At 35.6% G+C, this 26,712-nt stretch overlaps 1 protein-coding gene across 1 annotated transcript in view; it reads left to right on the top strand.

The window, feature by feature from the left end:
• The window catches only part of RIMS2 (regulating synaptic membrane exocytosis 2), a 444,540-nt gene that overhangs the window by 106,773 nt on the left and 311,055 nt on the right, over positions 1-26,712 (top strand). Inside the window, exon 3 of the mRNA XM_059490825.1 lies at positions 7,389-7,696. Coding sequence (XP_059346808.1) covers positions 7,389-7,696 — 308 coding nt within the window. The remainder of the gene's footprint in view (positions 1-7,388; positions 7,697-26,712) is intronic.

Raw genomic sequence — 26,712 nt, 5'->3', positions numbered from 1 at the left:
GTTTTGACAGATTTTGGGCTCATTATTTATAGTTAATTTTAAGAAAATTTATTACATTATGAAGTTTTTAAAAAATTCTTTGAAACAGCAGGCAACTGGAAGCAATCCATGAGGTTTCTTCCTATTCAGTACACTTAATGAGCTTAAGTCTGCTAAGAAAAATGCAGGAACTGTGTACTCAGTTCTTTTGCTTTTCTGAGACTGTTACAAATCTGAAAGTTTGGTAAACATGTAACTTGGTCAACTGTACATTCTCAGTATATTAAGTAATTATTTAAATTTCCAAAGTTAAAGACATTCTTTGTGAACCATGCTGTAAACTCTGTTCACTTAGAGCAGGTTTATTTCATGCCAAACCCAGTGCACTAATTTAATAAACCCTCATGGCCCTCTGAACTACTGTGTAGGTTAATGGATTCCATTTTGGAAGGAGTGCAGCAGCATTTGTTGAGACATAATACTGACCAGTTTGTGCTATGTCCAAAGCACACCCCATGTCACAATAGCCATTTTCTCACTGGAAGTCTGCATAGCATTCTAGTTCTTAATGAAATCATGAAAGCTCATGAAGGAGCTAAGTATGGTAAATATGGCACTGTGTAGGAATTTTGCACTGTCTTCATTGGCATGGACTGGACAGTTTTGAGTTGTGCCTGTGCCATAATGAAAAAACCCAGATTACTGCCTTTACAGGCCTTGAAGCATATCAAATATTTTATACATGAACTTCTTCATTTTATACAATATTTTTTAGCAAGGATGTGCTTTGACTTTTATTAACCCAGCTAGATTAGTGTTCTAACAGTTTCTAGTCCTACTGTGCATGTAGAGGCGTTGAAAAAAGTATGAACAAAATTACTAGCATATGTTTTGAGGATAGTAAAAGAGTGATACAAAAGAGATACACTGTCCCTTAGAATAAGGTCACCATTTGTACCAAAGAGTGTACCTTTAAAAAATTTAGTCATATAATTTTCTGCTAGAAGGGTAGTGTCATGTAAATATATACTGTATCACATGCATGCACAAGATATGATATGCTTATTTCACTCTGACTTGGTTGTTTACAGCCATTATAACTTTTCATACATGATGTATCCATTCACTACAAAGTCAAGAACAAATGTAATCACTCCCCCAGTACAAAGCATTGTTGTAGTGCAAATACACGTATCTCTTAAAATATATGTAAAGGTGTTGGTCTCATACCAGTATTGTAAACATTCTCACTTTTCTTAGCTGGTATTGGAATTCTTGTGGTATTTAATACAAATTTGAGGGATAGATATCTGTTTGTCATTACAGATATAAGACAGATAATTATCCTAGCAGTTTTGATATTCAGGCAAACTGATTATAACATGAAAGTCAGTACCATAGCACAGACTAGTGGCATAGAAAAATATTGAAAAAACATGTAATCTTTATCAACTTTTATAAAAGTCACAAATTCAGAGATTAACTTTGCTTATGTAATGCACTTCACTGACTAAATGTGTTAATGTAACAGAAGAAAATGTAAAGGGAACTTGTCTGTACAGTCAGAACAGTAAAATGAAAGAAGATTCTTTTTCATTAAAGTTATAACCAGACTCTGCTGCTTAGAGTATATGAGCATAAAGATTTATTCCAATAACTTCAAAATAATGGTTTTGTGTCTTTAAAATAGATTTTAGCAGCGGCAAAAGATGCATCTCTATTCTGGACCCAAACCTCTAGAATTATATCTCTATAGAGAGATCGTACAGACATTGCAAAAGGCTCTGTGTTTTCCAAAAATATAAATGTTGGCTATGGATTGCACATGCTATATATAAATCTTCCACAGTTGTAGACACTTTGATTAAAAAGGAATGTCAACCCAGAAATTTTTAAAGAATTTCTTATAGAAAACAGCAAATTTTCCCCCAGCAGTTGTGGAAATCAGTACTTCTGGCTGTAAGAGAGAACAAAGACTTTAGATAGCAAAAGGGAACTACTGTGTTTTTAATGCAAACACGAGACAAGTTTTTGTAGTGTATAGAACCAAGTAGATAAGATTTTAAGTTTTAGCTAACTTCTAGAAGTTTTCTAGTCTGATTTGAGGAAGATTGAATTCTAAGTAATAAGTAGGGTACTAAAAAGTTTTACTTCTGACAGGGACAACTAATAATGCTGCTGAAAATTTTTGGGAGATTTTAGTGTATTCTGAAAAACCCCAATAACCAGAAAAGCAATTCCATCTCATTTTCTGGGGATATGATGTTCAAAGGGATCCTCACAGTCCTAAACCCAGGACACTCACTTATTACAGTTCCATGGAAGCAGTTTTGCCTTGCAAAAAGGCAAAATGAAGAAAGATTAGCAGAAATAGGGGCTAGAAGTAAAGAAGATACCATTGACCCCTACTGATACTGGGTCTGTATTCCCTGAAGATGGACAGATTTGCTGCAGTAAATTGTAGTTTCCCTGACTGCACAGAGGAGGGTGACTCAGGTTACTTCGTGGCAGTGCTGGTTTGGCAGTGTCCATTCCACACTGGCATGTGGACTCTTTTGGGTGGTGCCCGGGGACAGGGTAAGGAGCCACAGCCACAAAGTAAAGTACAGGAAGTTCCACCTCAGCTCGAGGAAGAGCTTATTAACATTGAGGGGGGCAGAGCAGTGGAACGGGGCTGCCCAGGGATGTCGCTCCCTCTCTGGAGACACTCCAAGCCCACCTGGCCACGTTCCTGTGTCACCTGCTCCAGATGACCCTGCCTTGGCAGCGGGGCTGGACTGGATCATCTCCAGAGGTCCCTTCACCCCCTAACGATTCTGTGCACCTGTCATCAACACAGTGCCTGATGGAGAGATGTACTACATCCCTAAAGAAACTTCCTTAGTACAGGGTGGCTTCAAACATTGCCCTGCTCCATGATGTAATGAAGTTTTGTACTGGTGACAAATTAGTTAAAAAAAAAGGACAAGCAGTAATGTGTTTGTAATCATGATTAATTACCTTGATGACCCAAGCAGAGTTTTTTTACTTCTCCTTTTGTGCCCTTCTTGCTTTCAGTGCTGCAGTCTTGTTACCTTGTATGATTTTTAAAGAATTGTATCCTATGTGAAATATGACAGCCAAAAAACCAACAAAAACGTATGAAATTTGCTTAAGATTACTAGCAGCAAGTGCAGCAGTTAATATAATGCTGATATATGTTAGATGCTTCTGCCAAGCAGGTGACTCTAATAGATTTGGTGAAATACTGTGCAAGCATTGCACTACAATTTTTCACCTCAGCACACCTGTAATTTGAAGCAATGTTCTAAAGACTGGTGAGGATTTGGTGTAATTATTTCTTAGGTTGTAGTGTTACAGCTATCAAACAAAAGGTTATCCATAATCAAATATACTGAGCCTTTTAATCTCATCTTCAATAAAATAAGGCTTCCATTTTCTTCTCAGGGTTTAGGGTTAGACCATCAATAACTTACAGGGATAGTGAATAGTGATTTTTAAGATAGCTGTCTTTTCACATGATCCATATGAAAATACTGAGTGTCATACTATATCCTTTTACTAAATTGTGTTTTGTTTTCTCTTGAGATATCTGTGGATGTAATTTCCTGATAAATATATTTTGCATTTATTGAAGTTAAAGTGGTATCTCAAATCTGTTTTATCTAAGAACAAAAAATTTTAGTATCTTTTTTAGGACAATACAAATAAGTGATTTTTGTGCATTATTTATTTCTGATATGTAGATGGAAATGGCTGATTGCTGGAGGTTTTGCAGAATTTATTTTATTGGCCAATGTAATAATAAATGCTAATAATATGTGATGAAAGCTGCTGGGCAGTGTTAGAAGTGGGAACATATTATGAATAATTTTACCAAAAATAGTGAAGAAATCAAAAATGAATTAGAATTTATTAGTTCACTGTATAGAACTAACCTTTGAGAATGGAAAGCAGATGGAAGGTTTAAGGTAAATCTGTCTAATCCATATTTGGAATACTTATTTCAGTGTTGTATATGAAAAAATAAATTATTCTTTGAAAAAATGGATATAAGAGGTAATGTGAAAATGTCAGGTATGTTTAGTGCATTCTTTTCAGCAATGAGAAGTTTACCTGAACTTGAGCAATGCCTCATGTATTCACTAGGTGGAGTTTCAACCTTTCCTATGGAGAACATCCCGATCCAGTGCCACTAGCACCTGAGGTTCTAGTTTTGAATTAGTACTTAGGTTGGAGAGGAGATTTTCCCCCATATTTTCCTTCTCAAATTGGCACTGTTCTCGTGTGGAGGATTGACACCCACAGATTTCAACGCTGATTTTTGTGTACAAAATATGCTTATGACTGTTTTTGGGAGGGTGGGCAGGAGAGTTGCAAATGTGTGTAATAGATCATGTGTCTACCCTGGAGAGCAGATTTCTGATGTAAGGGGTTAGTCCTTTTTTATTTCAGTTTTAGAAGGGAAAATTCTATGTTTTCTCCTCCCAGGTTTGCCAAAATGGCTGTATTGAGCATGCAGTCCACTCGTGTGGCCTTTGCCTCTCTGCAGTGCTGCTGTCACAGTCTCAGTGGCTGCTCTGGCCTGGCAGGGACAGAGCTGCTCCGTATGTGTGGGAGCTGCTGAGCACTGTGTCCCAGGCGGAGAAATCCTGCCCAGGAACATGCCACTGTGCCCTCTGTGCTCTTCTGACACCCTCTTACAAGTGTGTCTGGATTTAATTGAGAGGTCTGCACCAAAAATTACCAGTACTTTTTAAATTGTGAGAATACTTCTACGTGCTGCAATAAGATGGGGAAGGCAATTTTGTCCAGAGCTATTTGTGGGCTTGTAATTTTTGTGCTCACTGAAAGCACAAACATTTGTGTCTTTGTGACAGTTCCCATTCTTTCCACTGTGTGTGACATTTGAAGCTAAAATTATGTTAGGGTCAACACTATGAAATCCTGCATGTTGAAGTTATGTTGGAAATAAGGTTTCATCAGAAGTGTAACTTGGAATTATTAAGCGCTCCTAGAAAAGCAGAAAAAAAAATCTGCAAAATTCATACATCTTTGTATTTTAAATGCCATGTGTTTGATTTTTTTTTTCAATCTGAAATACCCTAAATAAACTTTTCGGGAATCAGGTTAGATCAGGAGTACTCTTCCTGATTCTGCTTTTAGAGGAGGGGATAGGAAATCATATAAATTCAGAGGGAACTTTTATTCTGTTTGGTAAAGGAGAATAAAACTGGTCATCCTGGAGTCCATTGTCTGGGGACAAAGTTATGACTGTCAGCCAAGGAAAAAGTTGCCCAAGTGATTTGACTGTAGTATCTAGCTTTTCTGATATTTTAACATCTACTAAATGAAGTGAAAATAGCAAATGAGAACTTCAGGGGATTTTATCACATTGTTACTCAAGTTGTTATATGTTTGTATACTTACATAATTGTATCACATCTGGTCCTTTCATTGCTCTGACACATACATGGAAAGTTTAGAACTGTTTTCAGCTGTGTACAGACCTAGCAGAAATATTAAAGCCTTTTAATTACTATTGATTGAAGAGGGCAAAAGTACTTCTGTCTTGGGGTCTGAAATTTCACTTTGCTGCTTTCTAGCTTAATTAGCAAAGCTAATACAGACCTGTTCTTAAATGTGTATTTGAATGATGTCCAGGCCTGAAGCAAACGCATTTTTGTCCTTTGAATGTCCCCTAAGGACATCAAATGTACCTCAGAGAGCAAGCTGCTTCTTGAGGAGTCTCTCTGTTTTGCCCTCAGTGCTTTGGTGATTTGTTCTATATTGTTGATGTAAGCAGACACGAGTTCTCATAAATTATAACAGCCCTCTAAAAAGATAAGAAGGAAGTTTACTAGGATGGGGCATATACCACCACCATTAAACAGGCAAGTGACGCCTCCTTTTCCTGCCCCAGCCCGACAGTTTGAGAATGAGGCAGTTGGTGGCTTCAGTTTGAGTCTGACCCTTGCACCCAAATAACCTTCTGCATGAAGCTCTCATTGAAAGGTTTTTTGTGAGAATTGGCTAGAGAGCATGGCCCAAATTATCTATTAGATAATGGCCTGGAGAATGAAAGCAAGATACAGATTGCGACTTCTGAAATTTTTTCTGGAGGACTGAGCTAGGTTTATGGTGGAGGTAGAAACTGCATATTCCATGTGATTCCACGGAGTTGGCTGCGTTTAAAAGAGTGATGAATGTTGATGTAAGCCTTTGCATGTCCTAAACTCTAAACTACTGGAAAAAAGGCAGTTTGCTGTAGAATTTAAACTGGAGGCATAACTAGATTGAAGGCTGAGCATAGACATTCAAGGAATGTATAGTAAAACTAGTACAATTCTGTCTGTGAACTTAAACAAAAATATATAAAGGCAAGAAAAAGAAAAGAAAACTAAGGATTAAGAAAAATGAAGATTAAAGAGCGAAGGAGGAAACTTGCAGTGAATTAATACTGTCTACAATCCAAATTTTAGAGTAACACAGTAATCAGTTTGAATGTGTTCATAGCTGGTGTGTTGTTTTTGATTCACTGCATTCTGATTTATTCTCATATAGCATAATAACTGTATGTTATTATGAAATTAGCTTACAGATAGTTGGTGTTGATTTCCTGAACTGCCATGTGACTAGGGTGATCAGAGTCAAAAGCTTTGCAAAGAAGTACATTTTAGAATATTAAAAAAATCTCATTACTACATGCAGGATCACACACCTGGGAAGCTGTAATACTTTTATAATTTAGTAAGCGTATAGTGCAAGCTAAATTGTGGGTGGGAAGTGGAGAAAAACACCGCCTTACACATTGTGTTATTTTAGTTATAAAACAGCTTTAAGTTAAAATTGCTATGGAATTGAAGTTGCATCTTGAAGTCAGCATCTTCAAGTAAGCACTGGCTATAGAGCACCATGGAAGAAAATTAGCAGAGCATTTTGGAGAATTATAAAATGACTTGTTTGCAACAGCAGATGACTTTTTATAAAGTTCCTTCCTTAGTGAGAGAATTAAAATGGATTAAAATTTCAATAATTTTTAATTCATTTTTTCTGTCATCCTCAAGGTATAGTGTTAGTTCTCAAAGCTTATGTTTATTACAATTAGAACCTCAGTATTAGAACGTTTTCATTTCTGTTGCTACTACCTGTTGCTTTTCCTTGCATTACCAATAATGAAAAAAAAAAGAATAAAAGTATTTTTGTAATTTTTTTGAAAACCAGTTACTCCAAGGTTGTAGAGACATATTTTATTATATTGTAGCTAAGATATTGTAATTTTAATAGAAGTAAAGCTGTAGTCTTTCTACTTTGGGAAATGGTAACAGTCAGTTGATGTGTGCTTGCTGGAAAGGTTGCATACAGTGTTCAGGAGCTAACGGATTTTGCATTTAAATGTGTCTGCGCAGGTAATGTGGGTCTGTAACTTGTGCCGAAAGCAACAGGAGATCCTCACGAAATCGGGAGCCTGGTTCTACAACAGCGGCTCACACGCGCCGCAGCCGCCGGACCAGGAGGGAGGGAGAGCTCTGAGGAACGAGGAAGCACCTCAGGAGAAAAAAGCAAAACTGCAGGAGCATCCGCAGTACCAGGGACCACCAGGTGACATATCCACACAAGCTTTGGACAAAAACAGATCTCAAGGGCTCACAAGACAAGACTCAATTAAGAATGGTTCAACAGTAAAGCATCCAGTAACAAGTGACACATCAGACAGGTAAGAAAGTATTTAATGATTATCCTGATAAGATCTGATGAATTTATGCTACAAAATTGATTTTATCTTTTATAATTTTGTCTTGCTTTTAGTCTGTAGCCTATAAAATACATACTGGCATTTTGAAGCAGGACTGAGAAACCTTTTGTTGGTTTCAGATGGTCATAGCCAGTTTGTGCTCTTCATTCCTTCTTACTCAAAAAGTGTGGGGCATGACAGTTGCAGTGTGACAGTTTGTCCATGTGCTTGCAACTTGGTCAAATTACAGTAATTGTGCTGTGCAGAACGTCGCCGTATTTCTTTTGTGGTCACTATAGCAAACCCAAAATAGGACTCAAAAAGGCAGGTTAATGGAGGACAGCATCTGTTCAGACTACTGAATTAAGACGTGATTGTACCTGCAGTACATGGTATTGAGGATAGTGAAATCCTTGTGTAATGACCTGAGTCTTTTCATGGTTTCTCAGTTTCTTGCTGTTAGCTACTGTCATTAGTATAAATATTTTTTTCTTCCCTGATTTAAATTGGTGTTGCTTGTGTTGTTTGAAACTGTAACTCTGAGTGCTAATGCAGTAAGAGTTGGTTTAGCCAGAGACTGGAACAAGAACTTCCCTCTCTTTTTCTTTATGTGATTATTCCAAGAGGCACCAGAAAACTCTCAATCTCATTGGCCAGGTTTTACGAGAACACAAAAGTAAAAATGGTTTCATTGAACTGATATAATTTTTTCATAAACCACACTTCTATAGAACTTTAAATATGGTGGGAAGGGAAAGATGAGAGTGCGGTTGCTCAGGTGTTTCCGTGGAAATGATATCCTCACGTGTGTGTGAGAGACCTCCAACTGCCTTGGAATTTGGCAGCCAGAGCAGTATAATCTGGCAGCTCTTCTCTGCTGCCCAGAAATGACCTCATTACGGCATTTATTCTGTGAGCTTGAAACAAGTTAGACATATATAGTATCTTTTCCATTCAGTATAAGGAAAAGAGTTTCCGTTTTTCTTTACATCTTGTATTCCCCCATATTTTATTTCTTATTTTTGGTCTTAGATGAGCGCAAATTGAATGTAATGAATCTAACCTTTTTTGTTTAATGTCTTGTGCCTATGGCTGTTTGCTCTGATTTCAGCTGTTGGATTCAGTATTTAGTTGTCCTGAGTGCTCCTCAGTTACATGTGTAGTGTCTGAAAAACACAACTGGCACCCTAACCTGACATTAGAGAGCAGGAGAGACAGGCTGATTCTCTTGTGGCTCATTTTTTCCCATTAATTTTGCCAGGAAATTGGTATCATAGATAACATGATAATAAAAAAAATCCCAAACCCTTGTTAGCAGCAGCAGCAATTTAACTCTGAAAGTGTTTTTATATTATATGCACACAGAAATATGGAGGTAGAGAGTAATATATGAATAAATGTATAATTGAGATATGCAATATGTATTTACCCTAAACAGACTTAAATGATAAACATGGGTAATATAAAGTGATACTTTCCAACAGGATGAATGTAGGCTTTGTTCCTGAAATCAGAACTATTTTGCTGATTGTGATTACTTCTACTTGATATATTATTTAAGTTCAGATAGCTTTTTCAGTCATTTGCCTCTTCATATTTTATTTGGATAATAATACCGATGTTCCCTAATTTACATATACAAATATGCTTAGAATATTATATATATTATATGCTACTGAAGGATAGAGAGTCTTCTGAATAATTTTATTCCCTAATGCTCCTCACATATACGTTTTTTCTGGTTCTAATGGAAGGTCTAAAAGATTCCTCTGTGATGCCCATTCAAAGTCTTACTGGTCAAATGGGCTTTTAGAGGAGAATATCGACAGTTCTGAGAAAGACTATCCCAGAATTCAACTAGGTATCTGCAGAAACTGAGCCACTAACTAGTATGTTAGACTATTTGTCTACATGAAGGAATTCTTTGAGAAAAACTTGGCCATTCAAAATGTCCAACGTAATAAGGAAATAAACCAAATATCTCAAGCATTTAGAAGTGGTTGTTGCTTGCCTTGCATAATCACAATAATGGAAGTATGTAAATAGAAACAAAAGTAGAAAGTGAGAACTGTATTTTCTGTCTTATTTTTCATCAGAAGGACATTCGTTTTGACAGAAAAAATAATTTAAAAATGTTAAAATCAATAACCACTTGTGAAAAGAAAGGTATTGCTAAGACTTTATACATTTGGGTTATGATTTGACTATAAAGGTAAAATATATTATTTTAGTCAAATTTTTTTACATCTTTTTGTAGCTTCCATGGGTGTTGCAGCAATCGTTGCTTAGAAGTTGTTTAAATCAAGTGTCATATATCTTATCTTGGTCATCTGGAAACATGTTGGTCACAGAGTAAAGGGCAACATTCACTCCTTTTATCTCAAGGTCATCAATGTCCTTTCTGTCTCACTCCTTACTGTGTCTTTTCTGGTTGTGCTTTTTTGTTTTTCCATCCTTGAATAGTACTCACCATATTTTTTTTCCTGTTCTCTTTACTAGTATTGTTCTTCATTAAAATTTTATTGTTTCAACCATTAGACTACTATTCTGTTTCCTTGATGTAAGCAACAGTCCCATTTGCAATTGATAGATACCAGCCTGTTTAGACAGATAGATAGGTACTTGTTTATAGCTCTTCTCTGGCTGATCTATATTTTTTTGCCTGAAGAAGACTGGAATGGATGATTTTGGATTACACATTCTCCAGGAGCATGTTTCTTATATGGGATCTATAACAGAAAAAAGCAAAATGTAAAAAAAAAAATGTTCAGAAGTAAGTTGTACTTAACAAGAGCAGAACAGTTTTCCATTACATTTTTATTTTTTCTAGTTCATATAATAGAATCATAGCATGACTTAGACTGCAACTTTAAAATCATCTAGATCCCCCCCACCTGCCATGGATAAGGACAGCTTCCGCTGGACCACTGCTCAAAGCCCACCCAGCCTGGCCTTGAACATTCCAGAGATGGGGCCATCCACAGTTTTTCTGGATAACCAGTTCCTGTGTGGCATTAACCTCACAGTAAAGCTTTTCTTCCTTATGTCTAGCCTATATCTACCCTCTCTCAGTTTAAATTCTTTACCACAGTGTTTACAATCTGGCCCATGGTGCTTTTACTGCTTTTTATGTAGTAAACCTGTGGGTAGGGCAGGGCCAGCAGGCACACGTGTATGATTCACGTGTGTAAATGGCCATGGTGTATTTGACATTGTTTGGGGTGAGACTAAGGGAATTTGTCCCACATGGATCTTTTGTGCTAAGGACAGTTGAACTGTGATCATATGTAGTGGTTTTCACAGACTTAACCTTGTGTGCAGGTTGTATGAATGCTGATACAGTGTAACACCAGATTCCCTGAAAACTGCAAAATGATGTGAATCCAAGAAATTTTAAGTAATCCATAGATTCATAAGGTCTATTCTGAGGTCTGCTGAGCACAGATGGTAGATTTGTAGCTGCAGTTCTTTGATTTGCAGATTCACGTTAATTCTGGATTAGGCAAAGGGGCCTGATTTTATTTTATTTTCATTAAGATCTTTCATGTAGTCTATTGTTTCCAAGATCTACACTACTCATCATACAATATGTGTTTTGTTTCTAGAAGAAAAAATAATTTGAACAGACATAATCTCTTTTTTTCAGTTGTTCTGCAGGAGGCAATCAGCTTGTGAAATGGTTGTTTTCTTCATTCCAAGCCCATGTTTATAATGCCCTATTAAAATGTGTACAACACCCTAAAATTAAAATCTGGGAAACAAGGAACCTATGAAGCTTTTTTTTATTTGTCATTCTCTTTGCCTGAATTGTTAGATCTTTATGTGGTATTGCCATACTTAGCTTTTAAAATAATTATTTTTTCCCTCTCAGTAGGATCCATTGAAAAGCCATTTCAGTAATTTTCCACATATGTACTTAGTGTTTTAAACTGTAAATATTTTGTGACATTCCAGAAGTATTGCTTCACAAACCTTTATTCTGTATACATATACATAGCTCTCTAAAAGTAGTAAACGACTCATGCATCTTCCCAAAGCAAGGTTACAATGACACAGCTATTAATATATATCTGAAGCGGTGTTATGTAGTTCAGGTAGATGTGGATTTTTGAGGGTTTCAAAAAATTATTATTATTTTCCCCAGTCTGTATTTTAAGAATCCAAAATGTTCTTCAAAATTTGAAAATGATGACTTTAATTTTACAATATATATTTTTCATTAATGGAAGAATTATATTAATGGAAGAAAAACTTCCTCAAGGATATTTTTCATGAAATTCAATGAAAAAAAGAAAATGAAAATATTGTGAGAATGTTCATTTTAATGTGTTATGAGTCAGTTTATTCCTGCTATATCTATCAGAGGTTGAGCCTTGTCACAAAGAGAGAATTGGTTCTTGGTATAGGAAAAGATCATGATCTGTAAGCTCATGATCTGAAGGAAGACTAATAAATAAAGCTGCCTGAACCCTTTTCAGATTAACTGTAAGGATATGAGATTAAATCATAAAAACCAGAACGAAAACAACAAATTGAGAGAGTGAGCAGCTGCAGAGTTGCACAACAGCGGTATTTATTTTCCAGGCCAGCAGACACAGTAAAGATATATCCTACTTCCCTCTCCCTTGTTTTCTCCTTTCAGTGATACATATGTATTTGGGGTTTATTATATTCTATCAACCCTCTTACTTCAGAAAAAAAGAGGATTTTTAGGGTGGTTTCCACACACTATATAGGAGGCTTGGAGGATGTATTTTATTCTGAGTGAGAAATGCAAACAAGAGGCTACTAGGGTCTGAAGGATTTGTGTATGTATTCTTTATGAAATGCATACGTGTGCTTCCCACATATAAAGGCTTTATTCTGTTGGGTCACCAAATAGCAGCAGCATTGAAAGTGGTTTCCTGTGTCCCTTTCCTTCCATTCTTGGGAGGAATGCCAGTATGAGCTGGCAGCGTAGGATCTGTCTTTGGGGACTGCAGCTGGGGATGTCAGGGTGTGAATAGAGAGGAAAAAAGAGACCAAAACAAGAGAGAAAAAGAAGGAGAGAGGAAAAAAGCAGGCATAAGTGAGACAAGAAACATGAAAGAGCAGCATGAATTTGAAAATGAAAATGTGTGTCCATCTGTTTCATGTTTATATCTTTTTAAAATGATTCTTCTTTAATTGCTGGATCATGAACAGCTGACACTGAGAATAGCACTGATGGTAGTTTATTGCAATTTAAAATGACAGTGTAACATTAAAGTCAGGCAATTATACTGATATTTGAAAAGCTGAAAACTGCCCATTTCTCGAGATTATCACTATTTTTCTGCTGCAAGGCTTATGACATGTCACTGTAGTGCAACCTCTGGTTTTGATTGTTTCTATTTCTGAGTACCTGAGTTGATAGATTTCTAGGCCAGATGTGTCAAAACCCCTTTACTTGGACCCGTGGAGACTAAGCATATTTGAAAGCAAAGTATTATACCTGATTTTCAAATAAAATAGAGGTATTTTAAATTTTTAACCTATTTCTTTTAGCTTCTGGCATATTTAAATACAGTGAGAAATATTTAAATAATTATGTAGAGAATGTATTTAAATTGTGTTGGCATTCAAGAGTCAGACTGATGAAGCTGTGTGCAGATTTGTTCATGCTCAGACAACAGTGTCTCTAAACATTTTAGAATCCTTCATGTAAGGCATAAAAAAATTGATTTTTTTTTAGACATTTTAACTACCACAGGAGCAAAACCCCACAATTGTTGATAAGCATAATTATATTCTTTCACCTAATGAATTAGTCTAATACTCCATACAAGAAATTTGCAGGTTGAGTTTAAAATTGAATCGGTATTCTTTTCCATGCATGACTGCAAAGGCCTCACAATGACTTCCCATGGTGCTAGAATGGGATGCAAAAGTTTTTAGAGGTACTCTACAGTATTTTTAACATATTGACTAAATATTTAAGTTTTACAGAATTGGAAATGCATCTGAATAAGGTTTTATTTTCATTTTCCTACTCCCAATCCAGCATTTTTACCACTTTAGTAGTCCTTAGAGCTGTAAAGTAAAATGTCAATCTGAACTACTCTCAGTAGTTTTGCTTTTGTTTCTTGTGTTTCTTGTGCTTTCATTTTGTTGTAGACTTTTTATGATTCTTGAGATAATAGTTTAGAACAAATAATAATTTAGGTTTTTCTTCACAAAACTGCTCTTCTAATTATTTAATTCATCTACACAAAGGATTATAGGTGTGGATCAGCATTTCATGGCTGTTCCAGTTTTTAGGTAGAAACTGAAGTTAAGTTGATCTGCAGTCTCAATCTCACATGACATTAAAAAATAATTTAATAATAACTATGGCCAGAGGAAGCAATTGAAATCTGTGGGAAGACAGCCAGAGAAAGTACAGTATTTAATTATTGAGAAGAAGTACCTTGGGTCTAAGAAAGTCAGAAATCCTTTAGTGCAGAAGTTTTAATTAAATAATTAGACACGACAAGGATTAAGCTACACCCACTCATGAAGATGAGTAAGGATTTTGATATTTTTTGTAAGGCAAGGTCTCTGTAGGAGTTCCTGAAGGATATTTACATTGTCCATTAACAGTCCAGACTACACATAGTGGGTACACTTTGTTTCTACCTGTCATTATTAGGTTGCAGCAGGTTGTAGCATATTCATTCTGTTCTAACTTCTGAAAAAGAGGTGTAGCTTTTTCTCTCCATTACCTTTGCAGAACTGTCTGTTTTTTGAGAAATGAAACTCCTTGTACAGTTCTTTGTCTCCTAATATTGGTTCTGTGGATCTCCTGCTGGCATGGGCAGTGTCATCTCTGACACAACGTTCAGGACGTGAGCCACCCTGTGACTTCTGTGGGGTTTGTCTGAGCTGTGCCTTGCTTCCCTTCCTCCCCTGTTATTTTTCTAAATGATTATGCTTGATTAAAATATCCCTTTTATGATTATTTTAAGCAGAACCTTTATCTAGCTGTAGAACCTATACTGAGTAACATTGGGCTTCCAACCAATGTCAGCTACAATTTTGGGTCCTTTTATTTTTGAGAAAGGTAATCTGTTTGTAAAAGAGAAAGAGAAAAGGAAAATTCTAGAACTGTGAGATGGCATGCAAATGGTCTGGTCCAAATGGACTGGTGCAATTTCTTTGGCTTTTCCTTTGTGTCTCTAGAAGTCACAAATGATAAAGAAATCACTTCTGTAGTGCAATTTAGTTGTCACTTATCTTTTAGATGGTAAGATTAAAAATTTTAGTACCTGTCAATCTATTTTATTAAGTCAGATTTGAGGAAAAAATGTAACAATAATGAATGTAATAGGACCAGGGTGACCATTTTTTCATAATTCAAAGTTACATTATTAAGCCATACGATTTTCTTTGTACCTTTCCTTTAGCACGATTATTCCATTTCTTTTTCTGCTCTTCAAGAGAGATCCTTTCATCCCTTTGCCTACTCTGGAATGTCCTTATAGAATTATTTATTTAGTTAGTTATTTTATTAACTTATTTTTTTGTGTATCACTATCTCTTTTCCACCAGTGTGAGAAACAAAACCAAACTCTGGCTAGACATTGAAAGTGGTTTCAAAGATATAGCCATGATCTTTTTTCACCCTAAAGACAGACATTCTTTTCTTCTCTATGCCGCTTCTTTTACTTTCCCCATGATGTAGTTCACTTCTTTTCCTCACTTCACAACCAATAATTCTGAAACCATTCCTGAGTGTCCTTTCAGTTTCGTGGTGAACTAATTGGATACTTCTCTCCCAAGCTTTGAGAAATCATAATTTTGTGCTTTTCAGAAAAAACAGAGGTCTCCATTCTTTACTAACAAGAATAAGACAGCCACAGACATTTTAAGGGAATAGTTGCAGCAAAGTAGTGCAGTACAATGTCATTTCCAGTTAAGTAGGAAATGTAGGTGACCTGAAGTCAGTGGCTCTTGAAGTGGTGTTCTAAAATCCAGTGTAATATCTGTATATGATATGCAGTGGGTTGTGTATATGTGCAACTTGTTCTGACTTCCTGCACTATGCAGCTCTGTTCCCTGTAACCATGCCCTGATGTTTTTAGAAAATGACTTCAGCAAGTGCCCGGTTCTGCAGCGCTGAGCTTCCTGAAAATGCTGTTAGGGACCTCAGAAAGTCTATCATCTTCGCAGAATATCAAGAGGTTAAGTTGCTCCAAACGCAGCTTTCTGGATTTCTGCTCCACTGTTTTGTCAGCTGGTATTATCTGCTTGAATTGGCCCCCAGATGTAATTTATCTGCCTAAGCAAGTTTCCATTATGCAGCATGCAATAGGACAAACCATGAACTTTGCTGCAGAAACCCTGTCTTCTTTGTAAGAAGAAAATGGCAAGAAGAAGAGTTCTTATTGTAAGGTTGTGATAGAAAGAAATGCATTTTAGCTGCAAGAAGGTACATTTGTAATGACTTTGTGAAAATACTGGACTTTAAATAAGTTCTTGATGATCACTTAAAAAAATTTTAAAAATACCTAGCAAGGCCAAGGAGATTAAAGCAAAAAACACCTGATTTGCTTTATAATGCCAAATAAATTGCTAAGCTTCAGAAGGACATTGCATTCTAAAGTTCCAAATCAGTGCACAAACCCGATTTTTTTGAAGAGGTAGATTAATTTTAATTGAATCTTTTTGAATCTGGCATGAGGTGCTGGGCTGACAAAAAAATGACCTGCTTGAGTTGCATCTTTGTGCTGCAGTTAGAACTGTGAAAAATATTTAAGCTAGAAGAAGAGTCAAAATTAGTTCAACAATGTCAACCCTTGAATATAAGAAATTTGACAACTCAAAGATTAGTTCAGTAATTCCACCTCCTCACTAGGATGAGATAATTGTATTTTATTCCTAAAATGGACATGTAGTGATTAATCTTCCTGTACCATTTATTAACAGGGTCTAGAACAAAAACGTATTCTTGAAAGAAACCAAATTTAACTTGAATATTCATTTCTTAAAAAACAATGCATAATTTGGGTGCTTCTTGTGTCTCAAGTACATGCAATGAAGACTGAAGAACTGATTTTCATTTTAAAAATATATATCAATATCTGAAGCAAGACATTTGATCTTCTGAATAAAGTAAAATTGAAGTAAAATATAATTTAATTTCTATTCAGCAGATTTTTTAATGCAGATATTCTTTCCAAAATTAGAATGTCTCTTCTAAAGACACTGAGAACCAGATTAAGAAGGAAAAGAGGAAGATATGTCACTTAAATAATGGAAAATATAGGAATATTTAGTAGATGGAACTCAAACTCTCGAGCTTTGGATATTAAGTACAGTATTTATAGTGTCTCAACTTTTCAAAAAAATTGTTTTGGATGGTGATAAACTGCATTGCAGTAATGACTGATGCACTAACATAGATCTGGATAATTTTCACCTACTTTGCTTTACTTCTCCTTTGGGTGATTAAGAGCATATATAAGAATGTTAGTGTCCTTTTGGTAGATATTCCCAAAAGCTGTCAGTTGTTTTCAGTGTTAAGCTGGGCAAAGCCAACCAAACCAGGAGATTTTGTTCAAGACAAGGATTTGAAATTTCACTCTCTATGTGGCATACAGATATTTCAGAAGCACTTCTTTTCTGTCTGAAAATGAGATTTATTTAGGAATGTATTCTGTGGTATGTCACCAAGTATCATAAAACCTTACAGTTACAACAATCAATTATGAAATTAACCCCTACTCCCTTCCCAAGTGACCAATGATGCCTTTATTCCACTAAAATAGAACTTCTGTATTAAATGGAAATCTTTCCAAAGTAAAATATTTATACAGCCTTAATGCTTATAAAATCCAGGCTCCATGGCACTGTCAAAGGAATTGAATTCCAGAAGTGTGTGATCATCAGGAAAATATTCTTTTGGTTTTCCAATCAGCTGAATATAGGCGCAACCCAGGAGACCATAAATCTCATAATAACGTGAAAGGAAGATAAATTAGTCTCTTTGAACTCATCCCCAAGATATGGAAGGCTCGAATTTTTAACCAGTGGACTGAGCAGCAAAAATTAATACACAATCCAGTGCATAGATTTGTTGTCATAGCCTCTGTTATACGAAATAAAAAGACTGATTTTAATCTTATTGTCATTCGGACAATGGTTTATCTTTCAGTTTGCACATATAGTAGTCTGTGTTTCCATCACAGATCACCTGGACACACTGACACCCAACACAAGTTTGGACCTTTAAGGACCAAATCAGTCATCTGAAAATAGATATGGTGATAAATCTCAAGATATTTTCCAAGTGAAAAAAAGTAATTTCTAAAATTTATTAAACTCCCAAATTAATTGTGAGTGAGAAATAATTTCTGCAATGTATAACTACCATGGATTTCAGGATCAATGCAATTGTTATTTTCTTTATACAACATGGAACTTTATCATCAGCTTGCTCACCAAAAAAGCACTGGTGTTAAGGATGTTGTAACTGTGGTAACTGTTTCTCTCATGAAGAAAACATTATCTCTTCTGTGTGTATATATTGGAATAATTTCTGTTGGGGGCATTTACATAGTTGATAAACATCATTGGATTGTTGTAGGATTTATTTTTTGCTGACTGTTTGCTTAAATTTCTATAACTTGGAGAATAACGGGTATAAGTACAATCTGCCTGTGAGCACTGAAGAAATTAACTTGCACCTTAAATACTTCATCCTGAAATGGAGAGCAAAGACAGGTGTCTGCAAACTGTTAGTGAGTGTGTATTTTCAGATCCTGTTTTTAGTATTTTACATTATTAATCATGCATAATACTTTTTTAGTAGTGTTTAAATCAACTTTTATGTTTTTGAAAAATGAAAAATGATCAATTTTTATAAAAGTGGGGAACAGAAATCTCTTCTGTAGCAGATGAAATTTTCAGTGCACTGTTTCAAAAATCAATCAAATCTCTGTTCTAGGCCAGCAATTCTTGTCTAGTGAGACACATCTTATTGGTGAACCATCCAGAACTGCCAATGAGGCATAAAGCAGGATTCATGTACTATAATGAGGTGCAAGAAAATATCAATTAAATGTAAGTCAGCTGAAGGTAAAACTGGTTGAAATATACTATTCTAAACCACATGTTCTACAAGGTGTAGCATCTACTGAATATCGAGCTTTTGCATCCTTGAGTGTTCCACAGACTTCTCTACTTCTTCAACCAGTATATAGAAAATTTGATGTTCCTGTTGGAAAAGGAGCTATTGCTTTAGCGAGGGCAATGAGGTCTCACTTAGATCTTTTCTAACTCTGATTCTTTCACCTTAATAGTACCCCTTCCATACTTTTAGAAATATTATTTATATATTGTATACTACATGTATGAACATGGACAAGTGCATACATTCACACCAAAAAGGTAGGATGCTTAGCCATTTCAGTAAACTATCAGAACTCTGGGAAAGCAGAGAACTGATTATGGAACCATAATTTGATCCAGAGTTTCAAGAAATTTATTTTGGGGAGATGTATTTCTCCTATAGGAAGCTGATAAGCCCTGCAGAAATGAAAAAAAAAAATTAGTAACATTTATGAGTTATTTTAGTAAAAAGTAGAATCATGCTCTTGCAGATTGAAGAAGTGATTTGTACATTTATTAGAAAAACAGGTTAGTTTTCTTGTTTGTCAAATGCAATTTCTGCCTCAGTAGCTCTTTATATAAATTATGTCTTAGGTCAGGATAGTTTGAAAAACCCCATTTCCCTAGATTGGAAGGCTTCTTTTTTATATGTGACATCTGCCATCAATAGGAGTTTTGCTAGAAACTGTGAAGATCCCTAAAACACCTGTGTTATATGTGGGGAAAATGCATGAGTTGGAAAAAGGGAGAGGATGCACACACCTGTATTTTTTTGGTGTTAGAACACAGCTAAGGCAGGAACTGGAAAGTGTTCTCAGATCTAGCAATAGAAATAAAACCAAAAATAAAGTAATTAGACAAGAAGAAGAACACTTCATTAATCTGGTTTTGGGTGCTCATGCAATTTTGGGTCGCATGATTTTTCCCCCCTACATGTTCCTCTTTCTTTCTATTAATCATACAGGAAGGAAAAGGTGGCTAGCTTTCCAAATTGCACTCCTTAGTCATCTACATTTAGGTGGGATGAATCTGGGTGTCTTTGTTTTTAACAATCTAAATTCAACCTCTGAATTTGCCTAAAATCAGTAACATCTTCATTTTTAAGCATAGACTTCCCTAAGCAAGGAATACTTAGTAAAGCCCAGAATTGGCAAATGAGGTAGAAGGCAGCACTGGAACTTCATTGCAGACCAAGCAAGCTGTATATATTGTGTAATATTCAGAAGAAAAAAGATATGAGGAATAATTAAAATTATACATTTTATGTAATTATTTGCAAGTATTCTATGCCTTTTCATATTTAAATAATACTTCCCATGTTGCCTTTCAGCTAATGTATTAAAGAGAATTCCACAGAGATGCTTGAGAAGCCATAATCTATACTGAGCTAAGGAAATTGAACAATAAGTCAAAGTTATTAATCTTAGAGATGTCTTAAAAATAATTATACTGGGAGGTATACTCAGTTGTGAGGCATATTTACTTATTCATTTCAAGAATTAGTACTGTTGTGGTATGGTCTATCATAATAAATAACAATAGGTTTTCAAATTATAATTTTCCTATATCCTTTGTCTAATTTGTTTGGTTTTGTTTCCCGTCTTACTCATCCTCAAGTGCGCAATTTGTGTGTGGTCAGTGCCAGCTTTTGTATGTGTCCATACCAGCCCTAGCAGTAGGATTTCCCAAGTGAACATATGGCACATTTCCTAGTATCTGTGTAAGGAACAAAGTTAGACCTACCATTGTGTTATCTGAGTTTTAAAAAATGTAGAGTTATTTTATCAGTAAAAGTATTTATTGTAAGTCATCTGACATTTAACTTTCACAAGTCTTTATTTTTTCATTTCACAGATTTAAAATTTTATTTAAAAAGCTGGTTAAAAATGCAAAATATCAGCTTCCAAGTATTTTATTTGTAGAATATATTCTTTTCTAAGTAGTAAGTATGCAGGCAAAAGATGATGTTTAACATGTTGGTGACTTTCTAGGAAGTTTAAAAGGCGTCCTGATCAGTGGATCATGATTATTTCTTTCATTTACTTAGTCCATGATGAGATGCAGGGAAATGAGTTGTGTCCTCACAGAACTCAGCACATCTAATAAAGGACAGCTGGCACTTCTCTACTTAGGGAGTCCTAAGCTGCCCTGGAATTTACTGTCAAGACTTCGCTTTTTGGGCTGGTGTACTTGACTTCCTTGAGAATCTATAGATTCCAAGGTTAGTTTTGTCTTTTATTAAAAAATAGACAGTTGTTTACCTTTTTTCTCTGTGTGTTGAAGACATAAGTACTGAGAATTTTCAGAGATGGGAATGTCCAGATAGCTGTAAAGGTGCTAAAGGTAAGCTGACAGCTTACTTTATCCTCAATGTAAGTAGGTTAATGAGAGCATCCTCCTTACCACTTTGGGTGTTGCTGTACTTGCTGGGCGAGTTCCTGACTGAGGAGCAGAGCACAGGCTGCTTCCGCTGGCACTGGAGCAGTTCCAGTATCTGGGAACGTGCTAGAGGCACAGTGTTGAACTGCGCTTTTGGGCCTTAATCCAAAGGCTGTTGGCATGCAGTGTTATCCCTGATTTCACTGGAATCAGGCTACTTAACACTTGATGCTACAAGGAATGTATTTCAACAGACTTTGGAATGGCAAAGTTCTAGTATCCTACACAGCAAGTTAGGCAAGGGCTTGGGGTCCACACTTCGTGCGTGGACTACTGACGTTACTCTTACCTGCAACCTTAATCACATCACTTAAGCTTCATATCCTAGAGCATTTGATGGAGAATATGCTTACAAGGTTTGTTATAATTAACTCTTTTTTGAAACTTATTCTAAAAATAAATTAATAATAATATTTCATTGTTCAATATTAATGTTGGTGGAACAGGAGATTAACTTTTGTGAGTTCTTTCTGCATGGGATGCCTCTAATAGAAAATCTGATAAAAAAATGAGGAAGGGAGAGTTAAATACACCTGGGAGGCAATTCCATGAGCTTCAGAATCAGTATAGCCTATAGTGGAATATCATGTTTTTTCATCCTAATTCTTCTGTGATGTGGTGGAGGACCACAATAACTTAAGCAACTTTTCCTGTCACTTTTGATAATTCTGCCAAAGTTCAGATGGCAGTGTTGTGGCTATTTGCTGACCATGCTCTGACTGTCTTTCTGCTGTAAAAGTCAATGAGTAATGGCTCTCAGTTCTACCCACTCTTCCTCCATGCACACTGACTTGGGTCTTTGTCCTCCTGTGATGACACAAATTTTCTCAGAGATTGCTGGAATTTAACTATATAAATACTTATGCCCTTTGAAATTACCCAGTCTCCTCAAGCATATTAGTCATGATGATAGATGGTAGTATCAAGGAAAAAAGGGATAAACAGACTGTCCAGATTTGAGTCTCAAATTGGCCCAAACAGTGTAAATTACACTAAAGGAAGAGTATGATTAATTTAAATGGCTACATGGGAGAATTATGAAGAGGGATACTGAGAAGAATTAAATGGAGTGCCTCAAAAAGGGAAGAAAGAAATGCGAAGATGCTGAAAATAAAACACAAGAAAAAATCCCAGTATGTTATGGTGTGTGATGAGGATGAATTTACTTTTTTTTACATTACTATACTTTAGTAGTGGATATTTTCTGTAATGAGCTTTGCTCTCTTAGCTGGAATTTCAGTATCTTCCGTTGTAGATCTGTGACCTGACTACCAAGGATTAAAATCAGTATCACTTTTCCATTCTTGATTAATGTTTAACTCAGTGAATTAAATAGTTCTTTCAATATTTAATTATTTTACGGGAGAGAGAACCGTGTCAACAGCAAAGACAAATTCCCTTAGGAATAACCAGGGGCATGTTGATAAGAACTTTGTGGGCATATTTTAGGAAGCCAATAGAGAAACCTGGGACTCAGTTTTCCATGCTTCCTCACACTGTTCTAACGGCCCAGCTACCTGTAATAAGAAGAATGGTGCATTTTGAATGACTGCTCAGGAGCCAGCAGAACAAGAAGATTCATTTTTACAGGTCTTGGACAGAGACTGATGCTCCCCTGTAGCCTGGATTTAGGTACTTTTATCCTTTTGGGTTTGAGGCTTTATCAGCGTCCCTTTCTTTATTATTTTCTATAGTAAGTATTCAGAATACTGTCTTCTATGAGTCCTGTTGTTATGTGTTTAAATTTCTTGTTATGGATTTTGCATTAGATAAAGTTTTCTTGTGAAACTGAACCTTTGAACATTGATGTGATGAAATACAAATGGGTGTGTGCTTTATTCCAAAAGAAAGTCTGCTTGCATTTCACTTGTAGTAGTGAAGGGAAATGCCCATCCTTGAATGGAATTTTCAATAGTCCTTAAAATCATGTCCCACCTCGGAGCATCAGTTTGCTGACCCAAAAGGAGTGGTTTTATAAACAGTAATAATACAACACTATCTAATGTCCAAGGCCACTGTTGTTAACTTACCTCTTTGAAAAGAATTTGTTCAGAGTTTTATTCTTTTCATAATGGATGTCAGTCAAAATTTTTTGATCATGAGTATTTAACTAAGTGCTTTAATAAGGGCATATTGGAGAGCGATGGTGGTGTAATACAGGTACTTATGTGCTATTAATGACAAAGTTTTATGTAGTATCTAGATGGAAAAAACAGTAGACATTAGACTTTCTGTACATTTCAAAAACCCCAATATTATCCCCAAACTCCAATTGACTCAGCTCTACAATTTTCTTCTGCATTTCTATCAAGCTATACTTAAATACTATCCAGTAGATTAGAGTGGAATTGAATCCAAAATTGTTCTTGATAGTATCTTTTATCCCAGAAAAGTCTTTGTCCTGTAAGCTGTAATGTGTAGCTTTAATAAGTCTGTATGACTCTACTTTGTTTAAACTACAATGTCCTGTGAAATCTTTTTTGTATGCCTATTATAAGTGATGCATGTAAGTAATGTTTGAGATAACATATTTATACATATTGTCAACTTTCTTGTATAATAGATTTACATTTCTGAAATCTAGAATCAATTTAAGGAAGTTTAATCTTATGTTTGAAATTGAAATATTTTATATAAATTTGAAAACCTCATATTTGGGAGATTTCTAGATAACTTTTTGTCTTAAAAGCTTGTATCTGATGGACCTTTATTAAGATTCAGTTTGGCTACAGAGGCAGGTATCTGTATGGACCTCAGTGTAGCTTGGCTTAATGGATCCAGTGATGCTTTCTCAGGCTTGTCTTTTCATTTTGAAATAGGCTGTCAACCATGTCAGTTAGTTGTTCAGACTATCTAGTACTCATTTTGCTTTTTCTCTGCAATATCTTTAAAGTACTTGGTCTTCATTTCCATAAAATCCTTGATAAAATTTGTGCGAAAATGAAATATATTATTATGAAACCATAAATAGCAAGAGCATGTACAAATATCTTTTTGCAAGTATAAATACACCAAATACCATGATAAAGACACTGTCAAAATTATTTTAATGAGGCCCTCAAAGGATAGGAAATGCTAGAAACAGAAGTGTTTAAGCAGTGCTTGGCTTACCTGGTGCTCATTAAGTACACAAATAGGGGTGTTCCAAAAGAAAGAAGCCTGTGCATATCAGACGTCTTTTTCTTCTAGTGTGGATATTGGAGAGTATAGACTGAGAGCCCTGAAGAACAGAAAAGGGGATATCAAGTTAAATATCAAATAGGCAGAAAAGTAATCCCTGTCTTTTTCAACGTTATTATCCGAAGCTTTTAATTTGGGAACGCTGAGGGTATAATTTCCTGAGCCTTAGAAATTACGCTGAATCACTGCCCTTCCCAACAGGAATTTTTTAGTGTAAGAAACAGTGACACATTTGAAGATCTGTAAAAGCATTGAAATATGGTAAATAGTACCTGTTCCATTTTGTTCACAAACAATGTCAATGTACAGAGAATAAATTTTATGTGTGGTTCTGCTGACTTTGTTTGATTGTCAATTTCATTCTGGTTCTCAAAGGTCAGGTGCTTCAGTGGGCAGAGCCTACTTTGATCCTGCTCCTTCATTCCATTCCCTCCAGCCTCTTCTTGTTAGGTCTCCTTACTTCCTTGATTCTTCCCAGATGAATGATGACGTTTTGGAAAAGGTGGAAGTACCTAAAAGAGATGTTAGCAGAAGTCCACATAGTAGGGTCACTATACTACTCTAGGCCACATAATAAATACAGGAAACAATTGCTTATTGGCTAAAGGGTCTCTTGGAGTGCATTAGAAGGGTCAGGAGAGAAAGGCGATTCTATTTTATTCGGTTCCATTCTTTTTTTTGAAATAAAAAATAGTATTTTAAATCAGTAGTACTCTAGTATTCTAGATGACCAAAAACATATGCATTGGCACAAACGCAATTTCTTTATAGCTGAATTTTCTGCTAGCAGCAACTATGAAGTATTTGCCTTTAAAAGTATTCTTTACTTCTCTATGAAACATTTTACATGCATGAGCATCTGCAGGGTACTCTTTATTCCTTATTCCAAAATAAAACTTGAAAACTTAAAGTTTTAAATATGTTTCTTTTCTCTCTAGTTTTAGGACAAATCTTAAAAAAATAAGAAAGAGAAAAAAAAAAAAAAGAGTGTATGCCCTAACTTCCATTTTAAATATCTGAGAATAAAGATGTAGAAAGATGGATGTCAAATGCTCAGCATTTTGTTGCAACTACAAGAGCATTTTGACTGTGATTCCCATTTATAAGGCATGCAGCAAAAGGATAATGTGCTTGAAATATATGATAAATACTGGTCTTGTACCTACTCTGTGGCCAACATTGCCTCTGAACTGTGAAGTGGTACATATTATACTGATTGGAATGACTTGAACTTTTGTGACAAGATGACTGTTTCTTGGAGCAGATTAGAAAATTTGGTTTTTTTGGTGGAATGAATGTAAAGGCAAATTTTCTTGCATTACAAACATGAGTTCTCTGTAATATAAGTAAGGTGGTTACCAAATATTACTTTTTCACTTTATTATAGTAAGATAGCCACAAATATCCATTGGTTCCTACTTTAGGATCTCAAAAGTTACCAGCTTTGGCAGACATAGAGCCTATTACTTTTATCTTAAATTGTAATACATTGCTCAAATACAAATGCTTTCATAATGCACAGTATGCTATGGACAAAAAAATAGGTATTAAAACTATTTTGGGTAGTACTTTGTAGGGTTTCACATGAGTTTTGCAAACAGATTTATTAGCAGATATTTTCATGATTTGTAAAAAAATATTTAAGCTGGGTGGAAGGTGGGAGTCACAAGTATATCCCTTTTACAGGGGCCAGGAGATGAATTTGTTCCCGTTTCTTTTTTTTTCTTATAAAATCTGTGTTTTAGCTGCCATCATTCTGGCCAAAGAAGCCTGGATGACTTCTTCCTCCTGAGCACATCAACACACTTGAATTAGCTGGAAAGATGCTTTTTCCCATATCATTTGAGATTCAAATTGCTTTCAGTGGAAGAGGTTTAATAATAGACCTCATTTTATGTTTGTTTACTTGGAGATTTTGTAATTCGTGCTAAGATGTTAAAAGCTGTGGATAAAAAATGAGGTATTATAAAGAAAATATTTTTAATTGTTATTTTTTGATTTGACAATGATAAACTATTTTCTGTATTGTTATGTAACATGATCCTCTGGCACAAGCATTGAAGGAAAAGAAAAAATGGTTTTTAGTCAGGGATACTTATTTTCTGTACGTTTCATGGTATTCACAGTGCATACTGTGTTGCAAAAGCTCACTCTGTTCTGTTAGATGACTGATTCTGCTTCTTGCTCTTTGATATCTGATACTTCTGTGTACCAGTACACGGGCTCCTAAAATAGTGGGTTTTCCTGGAAGCAGATGGGCTTGGAGCACC

Source organism: Ammospiza nelsoni, chromosome 1 (genome assembly GCF_027579445.1).
Source record: "Ammospiza nelsoni isolate bAmmNel1 chromosome 1, bAmmNel1.pri, whole genome shotgun sequence".
NCBI lineage: Eukaryota > Metazoa > Chordata > Aves > Passeriformes > Passerellidae > Ammospiza > Ammospiza nelsoni.
The sequence above is the reverse complement of the archived record's forward strand: the minus strand, read 5'-3'. Positions and strand labels throughout refer to the sequence as shown.